The sequence below is a fragment of the Lutra lutra genome, chromosome 7 (assembly GCF_902655055.1).
Source record: "Lutra lutra chromosome 7, mLutLut1.2, whole genome shotgun sequence".
NCBI classification, from domain to species: domain Eukaryota; kingdom Metazoa; phylum Chordata; class Mammalia; order Carnivora; family Mustelidae; genus Lutra; species Lutra lutra.
The window spans coordinates 147085565-147099602 of record NC_062284.1 but is presented as its reverse complement, the minus strand read 5'-3'; the positions used below and the strand labels follow the sequence as shown (position 1 = coordinate 147099602).

At 41.9% G+C, this 14038-nt stretch overlaps 1 long non-coding RNA gene, 1 pseudogene and 3 gene segments (V, D, J or C); 4 read left to right on the top strand and 1 right to left on the bottom strand.

Annotated features, from left to right (window-relative positions):
* LOC125104225 (immunoglobulin alpha-2 heavy chain-like) overlaps positions 1-14038 on the top strand; it is a 401593-nt gene that overhangs the window by 196795 nt on the left and 190760 nt on the right.
* Positions 1-14038, top strand: part of LOC125104224 (immunoglobulin heavy constant gamma 1-like) — a 233152-nt gene that overhangs the window by 88252 nt on the left and 130862 nt on the right. Inside the window, 1 exon segment of the C gene segment in view lies at positions 7536-7552. Coding sequence covers positions 7536-7552 — 17 coding nt within the window.
* LOC125104221 (Ig mu chain C region membrane-bound form-like) overlaps positions 1-14038 on the top strand; it is a 141148-nt gene that overhangs the window by 52140 nt on the left and 74970 nt on the right.
* Positions 1-14038, bottom strand: part of LOC125104252 (uncharacterized) — a 337467-nt gene that overhangs the window by 260195 nt on the left and 63234 nt on the right. The window lies entirely within an intron of this gene.
* Positions 1006-14038, top strand: part of LOC125104247 (immunoglobulin heavy variable 3-74-like) — a 28523-nt pseudogene continuing 15490 nt past the window's right edge.

Below are 14038 nucleotides of genomic sequence, written 5' to 3'. Positions count from 1 at the left end.
GAAACAGTAAATGCTGGAGAAGTTATGGAGAAAAGGGAGCACTCTTACACTGTAGGTGGGAATGTACATTGGTGAAGCCACTTTGGAAATCAGTGTGGAGTTTCCTCAAAAAATTAAAATTTGAGCTACCCTTCATGGTGAACAAAATAAAACAAACATAACACAATAAAAAAATATTAAAAATAGAAATAAATAAAAACATAAATATAAAAAAATAGAGCTATGCTATGACCTAGCAAGTGCACTACTGAGTATTTACCCCAAAGATACAGATGTAGTGAAAAGAAGGGCCATTTGTATTCCAATGTTCATAGCAGCAATGTTCACAATAGCCAAAATGTGGAAAGAGCCAAGATGCCCTTCAACAGATGAATGGATAAAGAAGATGTGGTCCATATATACAATGGAGTATTACTCAGCCATCAGAAAAGATGGCTACTGAGTTTTTGATTCAACATGGATGGGACTGGAGGAGATTATGCTGAGTGAAATAAGTCAAACATAGAAAGCCAATTGTCATACGATTTCACTTATTTGTGCAACGTAAGGAATAGCGTGGAGGACATTAGCAGAAGGAAAGGGTGAAGGGGAGAAATCCAAGTGAGAGATGAGCCACAAGAGACTACGGACTCCAGGAAACAAACTGAGGGTTTTAGAAGGGAGGAGGGTAGGGGGGTGGATGATCCTGGTGATGGGTATTAAGGAAGGCACATGTTGCAAAGTGCACTGGGTGTTATATACAAACAATGAATCATGGAACACCACATCAAAAACTAATGATGTACTGTATAGTGAGTAACATAACACAACAATTTTTAAAATGCTGTAATAGAAAAAAGAAGAAAAGGCAATTCTGTTCATACATTAAAATGCTACATATTGACACAGTGCCGTCTAAACAAAGCGATCTACAAACAATGGAGTCTTTGTTTTTAACTATATACTCAGAGGACATGCAAATAAGGTCTTCCCTCCACTGAATAAAACAGCCCAGCCGGGACCATGCAGATGGGAGAGGAGCCCCAGGCCTGGCATTTCCACGTGTCCACATTCACTGATCAGGACAGAACACAGAGAACTCACCATGGAGTTTGTGCTTGGCTGGGTTTTCCTTGTTGCTCTTTTAAAAGGTAATTTCTGTTTTTGTACTACACTGTTATGCTGAAAATAAATTTTTTTTAAAAAGATTTAAAAAAAAATATGCCCTACAATATTGTACTCCAGCTTTCCTTCATGGTCATAGGTAAGTCTTTGTTATCTTAAAAAAAAAAAAAAAGCCTTGCCTTCAATGTTCTGACACCTTTTAAAACATGATACTTTAGGAATTTTTATCTGAAACTACTCATGAATGTATTTGTTCATTATTTCCCTCCTGCTATTATAACAGACTTCAACTTTCATACATAAAACCTTCAGCAGTTTCTTATTTCTTCTACATGAAAAAATGGATAATTAGTGAGTTAGTAAGGCTGATTAGCATTTTTTTTAATCTGCCCATTTAGCTGCTAAATTTGTATTAGTTTCAACATAACGATGTTCATAATAAGATATGATTTTCTGGGAGTTATAAAATTTCAGAAAGCTGAAATTTAGCAGCCTCTGAATTTAAAAAATGATCTGCATATGATTTCATTTAAGTTTGCATATCATATTTAATTATTTTAATAACTTGTCTTGGCTTACTTTTCTAAGTCCCATAATCCTACACATTTTGTGGCTTAAAAAAATTAAATAAAATTGGGACGCCTGGGTGGCTCAGTTGGTTGGGCAGCTGCCTTTGGCTCAGGTCATGATCCCAGCGTCCTGGGATCGAGTCCCACATTGGGCTCCTTGTTTGGCGGGTAGCCTGCTTCTCCCTCTGCCTCTGCCTGCCATTCTGTCTGCCTGTGCTCGCTCGCTCTCCTCTCTCTCTGACAAATAAATAAAATCTAAAATTTTTTTTAAAAAATTAAATAAATAAATAAAATCCAAAGAACTAGACATATGTATTTTATAATAATACCAGCTGTTCCATCATTTTAGCAGTGTGAAACATGTGATGATATTTTGTCAGTCTGAAAATTATAAGCTATATTCAAACTAGGATGTAAGATTGTTAATACTAAGAATACCATGTGTTTCACTGTAATAGTTTGCATCTTCACCTTCATTTTCAAATTCTTTCTTATTCTTCTTTCATTTCTATCACAGCTAATATTTCATTTTCCCTGCTCTTCTTCAGTTGTTTCCCTCCCTTCATTTTATTTAGAATAATTAATGGGAAAACCTTAAATAAAAAAACAATAATGTATCAAAATAAATATTGGAAATGATTGTTTAGGGTTGCCTGAGTGGCTCAGTCTGTTAAGTCAAACTCTTGATTTTTGGGGCAGGTCATGATCCCACAGTCCTAAGATGAAATTCTGTGTTGGGCTCCATGCTGGGGGTGGAGCCTGCTTGAGATCCTCTCTCTCTCCCTTTCCCTGTACCCCTTGCCTCACTTTAAAACAAAACAAAACAAAACAAAAGCTCCAAGATGATTGGGCTCTATTACAAAACTATAATCATCAAGACAATATGGCCCTGGCACAAAAATATACACATAGATCAGTGGAACAGAAGACAACCCAGAAAAGTACCCTCAACTCTATGGTCAACTAATCTTCGACAAAGCAGGAAAAATATCCAATGGAAAAAAGATAGTCTCTTCAACAAATAATGTAGGGAAAAGTGGACAGCCACATGCAGAAGAATGAAACTGGACTATTCCCTTACACCATACACAAAAATAGACTCAAAATGGATGAAAGACCTAAATGTGAAAGAGGAATCCACCAAAATCCTTGAGTAGATCACAGGCAGCAAACTCTTCCATCTCAGCTACAGCAATTTCTGCTAGTCACATCTCCAAAAGCAAAGGAAACAAAGGCAAAAATGAACCATTGGGACTTCATCAAGATAAAAAGATTTTGCACAGCAAAGGAAACAGTCAACAAAATCAAAAGACAACCAACAGAATGGGAGAAGATATTTGCAAATGACATATCAGATAAAGGGCTAGTATCCAAAATCTATACAGAATTTATCACACTCAACACCTAAAGAACAAATGGGAATCAAGAAATGGGAATAAGATATGAACAGACATTTCTGCAAAGAAGACATCCAAATGGCCAACAGACACATGAAAAAGTGCTTAACATCACTTGACATCAGTGAAATACAAATCAAAACATCAATGAGATACCATTTCACACCAGCCAGAATGGCTAAAACTAACAAGTCAGGAAATGACAGGTGTTGGTGAGGATGCAGGGAAAGAGGAACCCTCCTACGCTGTTGGTGGGAATGCAATCTGGTGCAGCCACTCTGGAAAACAGTCTGGAGGTTCCCCAACAAATTGAAAATAGAGCTACCCTACAACCCAGCAGTTGCACTACTGGGTGCAGTACTGGGTTTTTAACCCCAAAGATACAAATGTAGTGATCTGAAGGGACCCCAATGTTTATATAATCAATATCCACAATAGCCAAACTATGGAACCCAGATGTCCATCAACTGATGTGCAGATGAAGAAGATATGGTATACATATACAATGGAATACCACTTGGCCATCAAAAAAAAAAAAATCTTGTTATTTGCAATGACGTGAATGGAACTAGAGGGTATTATGCTAAGCAAAATAAGTTGATCAGAGAAAGACAATTATCATATGATCTCATCCATATGTGGAATTTAAAGAATAAAACAGAAGATCATGGGGAAGAGAAGGAAAAATAAAGCAAGATGAAACCAGAGAGGAAAGAAACCATAAGAGACTCTTACTCTTAGGAAGCAAACTGAGGGTTGCCACAGTAGTGGGGGGATGGAGTATCTGGGTGATGGATATGGGGGAGGGTATATGTTGTGGTGTGTGCTGGGTGTTGAGTAAGATTGATGAATCACATACCTGTACACCTGAAACAAATTAATCAAAAGAAGAAAAGAAAGATATCCAACAAAATATGATAAATAATAAATTTTAAAATTATAAAAAATAATAAAATAAAAAGTAATTTCTGGAGAGCAAAAGAAATTGAGGATGTGAGTGGATACGAGTGAGAGAAACCATGGGGGTGTGGAGGATCCCTTACTTGGATATATTGTGTCTGCAGGTGTCCAGTGTGAGGTGCAGCTGGTGGAGTCTGGGGGAGACCTGGTGAAGCCTGGAGCGTCCCTGAGAATCTCCTGTGCAGCCTCTGTATTCACCTTCAGCAGCTACTACATGATCTGGGTCCACCAGGCTCCAGGGTGGAAGTAGCACAAGCTATGCAGACTCTGTGAAGGTCCGATTCACCATCTCCAGAGACAATGGCAAGAACACGCTGTATCTGCAGATGAACAGCCTGAGAGCCGAGGACACAGCCATCTATTACTGTGGAGAAACATGGTGAGGGGACATCAGTGTGAGCCCAGAACAAACCTCAAACTACAAGGGTCTCAGACCAGCAGAGGGTGCACACTACTCACCAATTCTGTCTTTAAGTCCCAGGAGCCACTGCAGATGGAAACTATGGCAGGTTCCCTGTCAGAGTCTGGGGTATCCTTTCCATACAATAGTTTCCCCAAGGGAGCCTACTTGACATTATTCTGTGCTTACCTATTCACTCTCTGACTTAGAAATTTAGTTGTATCAGGAAGACAAACATGCTAACATGCACAGAGTAAAATACATTAGTTTCCTCTTGTCCTTAAATACCAATAAATAACAAATATCCTGATGCAGGTCAACAAAACCTTTATAAGAATCTCGGGGGCACTCACTGTGGATCACAAGAACCTCTAGCGGAGCCAGAAGATCACACACACACACTCACACACATGAGTATAAAGCCTCTATCACCATTATCTAATTTCTCTGCAGCAAAGGTAGTCCTAAGACACAGCATACAGGAAGACCTCAAGACACAAGAAAAATCTCAAATAAACCAAAAACATTACACCTAAAGGTGTAAGAAAAAGAACAACTGAAACCTACATGTAGCAGAAGGAAGGAAATAGCAAGATTAAAGCAGAAAGAAATTACATAGAAACTAGGAAATAACAGAAGAGATGAAAGAAACCGGGTTTGATTCATTTTTTTAATCAATTAGCCAAAGTACAGTACATCATTGATTTTTTTCTTAAATTTCTTTTCAGTGTTCCATAATTCATTGTTTATGCATCAAACCCAGTGCTCCATGCAATATGTGCCTTCTCTAATACCCACCACCAGGCTCACCCAACCTCCCACACCCCACCCCTGCAAAACCTTCAGATTGTTTCTCAGAGTCCACAGTCTCTCGTGATTCTTCTCCCCCTCCAATGTCCCCCAACTCCCTTCTCCTCTCCATCTCCCCATGTCCTCCATGTAATTTCTTATGCTCCACAAATAAGCAAAACCATATGATAATTGACTCTCTCTGCTTGACTTATTTCACTCAGCATAATCTCTTCCAGTCCTGTCCATGTTGCTACAAAAGTTGGGTATTCATCCTTTCTGATGGAGGCATCATACTCCACAGGATATATGGACCACATCTTCCTTATTCATTCCTCCGTTGAAGTGCATCTTGGTTCTCTCCACAGTTTAGCGACCATGGCCATTGCTGCTATGAACAATGAGGTACAGGTGGCCCTTCTTTTCACTACATCTCTGTCTTTGGGGTAAATACCCAGTAGTGCAATTGCAGGATAATAGGGTAGCTCAATTTTCAATTTCTTAAGGAATCTCCACACCGTTTATAGTGTGCACCAACTTGCATTCCCACTAGCAGTGTAAGAGGGTTCCCCTTTCTCCACATCCTCTCCATTGTCTTGCTAATTTTGGTCATTCTAACTGGTGTAAGGTGGTATCTCAATGTGGCTTTTATTTGAATCTCCTTGATACCTAATGAGGATGAACATTTTTCATGAGTCTATGAGCCATTTGCATGTATTCATTAGAAAAGTGTCTGTTCATGTCTCTGCCCTTTTTGACATGATTATCTGCTTTGGGTGTGTTGAATTTTAGGAGTTATTTATACATCCTGGGTATCAGCCCTTTGTCTATACTGCCATTTGGAAATATCTTCTCCCATTCCATGGGTTGCCTCTTTGTTTTGTTGACTGTTTCCTTTGCTGTGCAGAAGCTTTTGATCTTGATGAAGTCCCAAAAATTCATTTTTGCTTTTGTTTCTTTTGCCTTTGGAGACATATCTTGAAAGAAGTTGCTGTGGCTGATATCGAAGAGGTTACTGCCTATGTTCTCCTCTAGGATTCTGATGGATTCCTGTCTCACGTTGAGGTCTTTTATCCATTTCAAGTTTATCTTTGTGTATGGTAAGAGAACGGTCGAGTTTCATTTCTTCTACCTGTAGCTGTCCAATTCTCCCAGCACCATTTATTGAAGAGACTGTCTTTTTTTCACTGTATATTTTTTCCTGCTTTGTCGAAGATTATTTGACCATACAGTTGAGGGTCCATATCTGAGCTCTCTACTCTGTTCCACTGGTCTATGTGTCTGTTTTTATGCCAGTACCATACTGTCTTGGTGATCACAGCTTTGTAGTAAAACTTGTAGAAAAACGTGATGTCCCCAGTTTTATTTTTGTTTTTCAACATTTCCTTAGCGATTCAGGGTCTCTTCTGGTTCCATACAAATTTCGGGATTATTTGCTCCAGCTCTTTGAAAAATACTGGTGGAATTTTGATCAGAATGGCATTAAAAGTATAGATTGCTCTAGGCAGTATAGACATTTTAACAATGTTTATTCTTCCGATCCAAGAGCATGGGATGGTCTTCCATCTTTTTAAGTCTTCTTCAATTTCTTTCATGAGTGTTCTGTAGTTCCTCGAGCACAGATCCTTTCCCTCTTTGTTTCCCTTTCTGTATTTTCATTGTTAGTGTATAAGAAAGCCACGGATTTCTGTACATTGACTTTGTATTCTGCCACGTTACTGAATTGCTGAATGAGTTCTAGTAGTTTGGGGATGGAGTCTTTTGGGTTTTCCATATAAAGAATCATGTCATCTGTGAAGAGAGTGAGTTTGACTTCTTCATTGCCAATTTGGATACCTTTTATTTCTCTTGGTTGTCTGATTGCTGTTGCTAGGACTTCTAATACTATGTTGAACAAGAGTGGTGAGAGTGGGCATACTTGTCATGTTCCTGATCTCAATGGGAAGGCTGCAAGCTTTTTCCCATTGAGGATGATATTTGCTGTGTGTCTTTCATAGATAGATTTGATGAAGTTCAGGAATGTTCCCTCTATCCCTATACTTTGAAGCATTTCAATCAGGAATGGATGCTAAAATGCTTTTCCTACATAAATTGAGAGGACCATGTGGTTCTTCTCTCTTCTATTTTTGTTTTGTTCTATCACATTGATTGATTTGCGAATGTTGAACCATCCTTGTAACCCAGGGATGAATCCCACCTGGTCATGGTGGATAATCTTTTTAATGTGCTGTTGGATCCTGTTTGCTAGGATCTTGTTGGGAATCTTTGCATCCATATTCATCAGGGATATTGGTCTGAAATTCTCCATTTTGGTAGGGTCTTTTCCTGGTTTTGTTCAGTGATATTCTTGGTTTTTTTCCCTCTTTTATAGAACCCCCCCCTTAATATTTCCTGCAGCGCCAGCTTGGTGGTTACATAATCTTTTAAACCTTGAGGGTCTTGGAAGCTCTTTGTCTCTCCATCCATCCATTTTGAATGTCAGTCTTGCTGGATAAAGTATTCATGGGTGCATGTTCTTCTCATTTAGTGCCCTGAATACATCTTGCCAGCCCTTTCTGGCTTGCCAGGTTTCTGTGGACATGTCTGAAGTTATTCTGATGGGCTTTCTTCTGTACATAAGGAATCTCTTCCCCCTAGCTGCTTTCAAGAGCTCCTGTCTACAATTATGATTCATCATTTTCCTAATGAGGTGTCTGGAGGTCTTTCTTTTTTTTTTTTTTTTTTTTTTTTCTTATATATATATTTTTTTTATTTTCAGCATAACAGTATTCATTATTTTTGCACCACACCCAGTGCTCCATGCAATCCGTGCCCTCTTTAATACCCACCACCTGGATCCCCCAACCTCCCACCCCCCACCGCTTCAAACCCCTCAGATTGTTTTTCAGAGTCCATAGTCTCTCATGGTTCACCTCCCCTTCCAATTTCCCCCAACTCCCTTCTCCTCTCTAATTCCCCTTGTCCTCCATGCTATTTGTTATGCTCCACAAATAAGTGAAACCATATGATAATTGACTCTTTCTGTATTCTATGATCTTGGGGGCAGCCCTTTTTGCCTCTATGACATGAATGCTGGTTCCATTAGCCAGATTGGGAAATTTTTCATGGAGATTTTGTCAAACTATATCTTCTAGTCTTCTTTCTTTCTCCTCCCCGTCGGGGATTCCAATAATTCTGACATTGGAACATTTCATGGCATCATTTATTTCCCTAATTCTGTTTTCAGGGCTTCTAGCCTGTTTTTTCCAGGCTTCTTCCTGATCCTTTTTCTCTAAATTTGTCCCCTAGATCACTAATTCTATCTTCTGCCTCAGTTACCTTAGCTTTCAGAGAATTTAGATTAGATTGGAACTCATTGAGAGCATTGTTAACATCATCCCTGGTGGCTCTTACATCTGCTGTAATCTATTCCATGTTGTCATTAAAGGTTTTCTCTAACCTAGCCATTGCCTGGATAATTGTTACCCTGAATTCCCTTTCTGACATACTGTTTATCCATATCCAGTAGCTCTGATGGAGGGGGCACTGTCTGAATTTTTCCTCTGTTGGGCATTCCTCCTCCTAGTCATTTTGGTGAGAGATGGCTGAACGGATGTGTAGCTGAATATATCAACCATGTTGCAGGAAAGGTGCACCCTGGAATGCTTCTGAGCAATCAGGAGTCCCCACCAAAAAGAAATAAAAAAGAAAGGGGGGGAGAAAAGAGAAGAACCAGCCTAAATGTGCCCCAAAGGTAAGATTTATAAAATATACCAACAAAAACAGACAAACAAAAAAGCCGACAAAAGTAGATGACAAGAAAAAATAGAACCCAGCCAAAATGAACCCCAAGTATAAGATTTATATACTACCAGAACAAAAACAAATACACAGAAACACTGACAGAAGAAAAAGATGGGAGATTGGTTATAAATTCTCAGTGTGGGCGAGGAAGATTATTTTGATTCTTCCTGGGTGTGTCTTGATATCTTTGTTAAAGGACTCAACTTTCCCATGATAAAGGGGGATTAAAACTGATTTATATATAGGGGTAGTATTGATTGGGTAAAGAAGATTACCTTGAAGGTTACTCTATATGAATATTTAAAAAATAGAAAAGGAAAAGAAAAACACAGGTGTATGTATCCAAAAAAAGTACAAGTTAAAAGGTTTGTATGGAATTTGTTGTACTGAACATTTCATTGTGATGATAAATAGGTTAAAAATTTATCTAAAAAAATTAAAAGAATGAAAATAGTGGGAATGAATCAAAAATAAAAGTTGTATCTATGAAGTATACAAGTTTTAGGGCAATACTGGGAGTTTAATATCTTCCTTTCCCCTCATATTGGGGTTTTACAGTTTTATGGGGACACCGTGTTGGTTGTTGTCTCATTTTTTTTGCCTGCTCTCTGGGGGAGGGGTCGGCCAGGTTGTTTTTCAGGCAGTCTTGCTTGGGTTGACTCCTCCTGCCCCCTGTCAAGGGGCTGCGCTCTGAGGAACCTGGTTATTCAGGCTTTTGTTCTCGGGAGGTTCTTTTCCCCCTTGGTGGCTTTTGGTGGTTCTTCGGAGGTTTAGAGGAAAACAAACTGCACCCAGACCTCTGTCTCAGAGAGAAGCCTCAGTCTGATCCCCTCTGGGTGGTCCAGAGCACATAGACTCCCCCTCTGCGGCCTCCCACCAGCCAAGCATGTCCCCAGCCACCATCTCAGGTGTCGCAGGAGCCACTTGTCTCTGCACCCTGGTGCTACTAAAACCATGAGCAATATCGGTCCAGGGAGCCCACTTCCAGTGGCTGCCTTTGCCAGGCTGCTGTCTGGGCAGGTCCAGACAGCCGGAGAGATCCCAACCAGAGACAGCACACTGAGATTTTCATGTTGGCCTGGGCTGGGAGTGCTCAGACTCTTGGTTGGTCATAGAGACCACTGGCTAGAGCCTGCATGGACCTCTCTTAGGGGAGGGTGTGGAGCATGGCTCAGGCCCCCACTGTGCAGGTGGGTACAGAGTGCAACAAACTGTGGTTCTAGAGAGCACTGGCTGGCGTGCACCCGGACTCTCTCACATGGGCCAATGGCTCAGGGACCATGGCCTGGATGCTTCATCACACTCTTTCTGGCATGGCGCTGGCTGGCAGTAGCCATCCTGGGTTAGTGGGCTTAAGCCCATTCCCATAACCACCCCATTCCACCAGTTGCCCCTTAAGATCTTTTGCTCTTTTTGAGTGCTTTATACCAGACTCCAAGTTAATGCTGGTCCCCAATCACAGGACACTCTCGTATTGAGGTATTACTTTCCAAAGGGTCACTTTGGGAGGCTCTCTCCCCCATCTCTTTATCCTCCGATATCAGTCCCATCATTCAAACTCCACTGCTTTATTTCATCACTGGTGTCTTCTGCCCCCATAGAGATCCAGAAGTGTATAAGCCTGCATCTCAGGCTGATTTCATGAATGTTCAGAGTGGTCTGATTGATAATAAGTTCAGTTTAGGGGGCCAGGTTGAAACAGCGTCTCCTACTTCTCTGCCATCTTGCCCCCCTCCTCCAACTTACACTTTCAATAATATCTGTGTCAAAATACCATTGACAGTTTTCACAGCACTGGAACAAACAATTCTACAATGTGTTGGAGCCCAAAAAGACACCAAATCACCAGGGAAATGTTGAAAAAGAAAACAAAAGCTGGGGCCATCACAATGCCTGATTTCAAGCTATATTACCAAGCTATAGTCATCAAGAGAGTATGGTACTGGCACAAAAACAAACACATAGATCAATGGAACAGAATAGAGACCCCAGAAATGGACCCTCAATTCTATGGTCAGCTACTCTTTGACAAATCACAAAAGAACATCCAAAGGAAAAAAGACAGTCTTTTCCACAAATTGTTCTTGGAAAACGGGACAACCACATGCAGAAGAATGAAACTGGACCATTCTCTTACACTACACACAAAAATAAACTCCAGATGGTTGAAGGACCTCAATGTGAGACAGAAATCCATCAAAATACTAGAGAACACAGGCAGTAACCTCTTCGACACTGGCCACAGCAACTTCTTTCAAGACACCTCTCTAAGGCAAGGGAAAGAAAAGCAAAAATTAACTTTGGGGACTTCATCAAAATAAAAAGCTTTTTTGTTTGTAGAGAATAGATTCTCATAAGGTTATAAGCTACCAGGTTCACATTGTCTCCCGATATAATTTACAATTATTTCCTGCTTTCCTTGTGTATTTTATCCCTTCCATATTCATCTCATCTTCTCTGGGCATTCATTCTTTAATATTAGCAAGTACTTTACATAATTAACAATGTCAAGGTCCCCTTTTATAGTTTTCCCTGAGGTGATAGGGTGAACCAAAAGGAGGAGGTCACATTCCTGATTCTCTGAACACCCACAGATTCTAGCAGACATGGCAGATGGGACGTGCTTGTCCCCAGAGGTAGACCACAGCCTCTCAGATGTGATCTAGGACCTCATGTTGCAGTGCATGTAGGGGGCAAGGATGCTGCCAATCCTGCACCCCACTCTGCACCTGCAACAGGACACAGTGTTCTCACTGGGCTGTCTTCTGCTTAAGGAATGAGAGGTAACCTCTGGAGCAACCTGTGAGGGTCACATCCACACCCAGTCCTTCTGGCTCACAGGGGTTTGCCATTAGAATTTATAATTCCCCTCCCCACACAGGACCAGAACACCAGGTCACCACTGAGGGGCTACAGTACACAGATCTGTCTAAGGAGGAGATTGTAGGCATGCTCAGGGACAAGAGTGACATCAGCTTGAAGACTGGGTCCCTACCATTTCCTGACCAAGTCCTGGACCCTCCATTCTGGGCCACAGATCTGTTCCTTGGTTCCTTGCCATCTTGACCAATACCTGTCCCTACTCTTAGTCCATTATTTATCCAGAAATATCTATGAAGTCTCTGGCAGAAACACAGATCTAGGTGAAAGTGCTGCCTGAGATCCAAGGAGCAGGTGTCGGGAGTGGAGATGACCAGCAGAATGGAGCCCCCTGAAGAGACAGAACCAGAGAAGTCCTAATGATGAGTGGTCCTATGGAACTGAGGCGGATCTTGGAGAGAGCTGACCCCCTCACCTGTCCCTCTGCTGCCCTGCTTAGCAGGTGACCTGGAACTGTGTCATCTGAGTCAGCTAACTTGGCACTGCTTTTCCTCATCCAATTCTCAGGTCACCCTCCCCCACAGACATGGTGTCACCAAGGCTCCCAGCTACAGTCCAATGATGGTCAGGGGATGACTGTTCCAGACTGTCTCAGCCACAGGACCAGGCTCACACCTGCTGGTGTCCACACTATGCCAGCAGCAGTGAGCACAGCCCAGAGTCCCTGCACTTTTCATGCCTCCTCTTCCTGGTCATGAGCCCAGTGCCCAGACTCCCAGGCTGGGGGGACACAGGCCCTGCCTATGCTGGTGTACTTTGTGTGTGGTCCAATTGTCCATGGCCCTGAGTACAGGCTGGAGGATGGCACACTGTTGCCGTCACCAGAGTGCTCCCAGGCCCCAGCAGCACTGCTGACCTTGAAGGAGACCCACAAGGACCCTCTACACACAACATCAAGCTCTTGTGAGGAGATATTTCATCCAAACCAGAAGCAGACTCATCTCCTCTACTCTGGTTTTTCATGTGCAGCACTTCTGTTCTGGAAACATAAACTAACATACTCAAGTTAGCAAGGAAGTAAGGTGTATTTGTACAGTCTTCTGGGCCTTAAACTTCCATTTCTGGTGCTAAGGACATCTGTCTCATCCTGGTACAGGAAGGGTGCCTTTCCCCTAGGAGACTCATGTCCAGCTTTCAGGGGGACAGAGGAGATCAGCATGTCTCTGCACAGGTCATTTCTCAAGTACATTTAATCCAAGGGCACATGTGGGTTGGCATATTCTGCTTCCCTTCACCTGTAATCCTGGAGTAGAGACACTGCAGTAAATACCCTGTGAGCCCAGACAGGATCCTGCCTTCAGGGCTGGGGTGTCAGCTGCTGAGGATGCTCAGGACCCCACAGCACAGGGCTGCTGCCCCAGGAGCAGGTGCACAGGGGTCTGGGGAAGTCTTTCCTCTCAGAAACTGGGGTCTCCTTTTCCAGAAAATAATTTAAATATGAGTAGGACAAGAAATGCTAAAGGGTGTGTAAATATCCTGTTCTATCAGGAACATTTACCAAACTCAAGGCAATGAGAAGCACATTTGAAAAGGATGATATTCCAGGGCTTTTAGATATCTTAATTGTAAAGAGATGGAGGACTGAATGCATTATTTCCTCATTGGATGCAGCATTTTGGAGACCCACTGATCCAGGTATAAAACATCTAGGTATCAGAGCCAAGAACAGGTTCAGACAGTCTCTCTGTCATTCAAAATTGGTTTCAAAATGAGGAGAATTCCCTGTGCGTTCTTTTTCCTTAGTGGGAGAAGCTCAGCACACAGTTCAGGGAGCTGGCAGGGTACACATGTACTCAAACAAAGATTAGGACTTGGGCTCTCAACGTCCTACTGACCATGGACCGTGTGATGTCTATCTGCTCCTTCTCTTGATGGGTCTGGTTTTGAGTATGAGATATTCTGTCTCATGAATATGCAAATGATCTGAGGTATGGGAGGTTAGATATGAGGATGCCTGGGACCTGAGAGCATCACCCAACAATGGCACCCCTCCACTACAGTAGCTCCTGAGAGCACAGCCCCTCACCATGACTTGGAGCTGGAGAACCCTCATCTTGGTGGCACTGGCTACAGGTAAGGGACTCTCAGTCTCTGGGCTGAGAAGGGGTCAAAGGCCAATCAAGAATGACTTCATCCCCACATGTTCCCTCTCCACA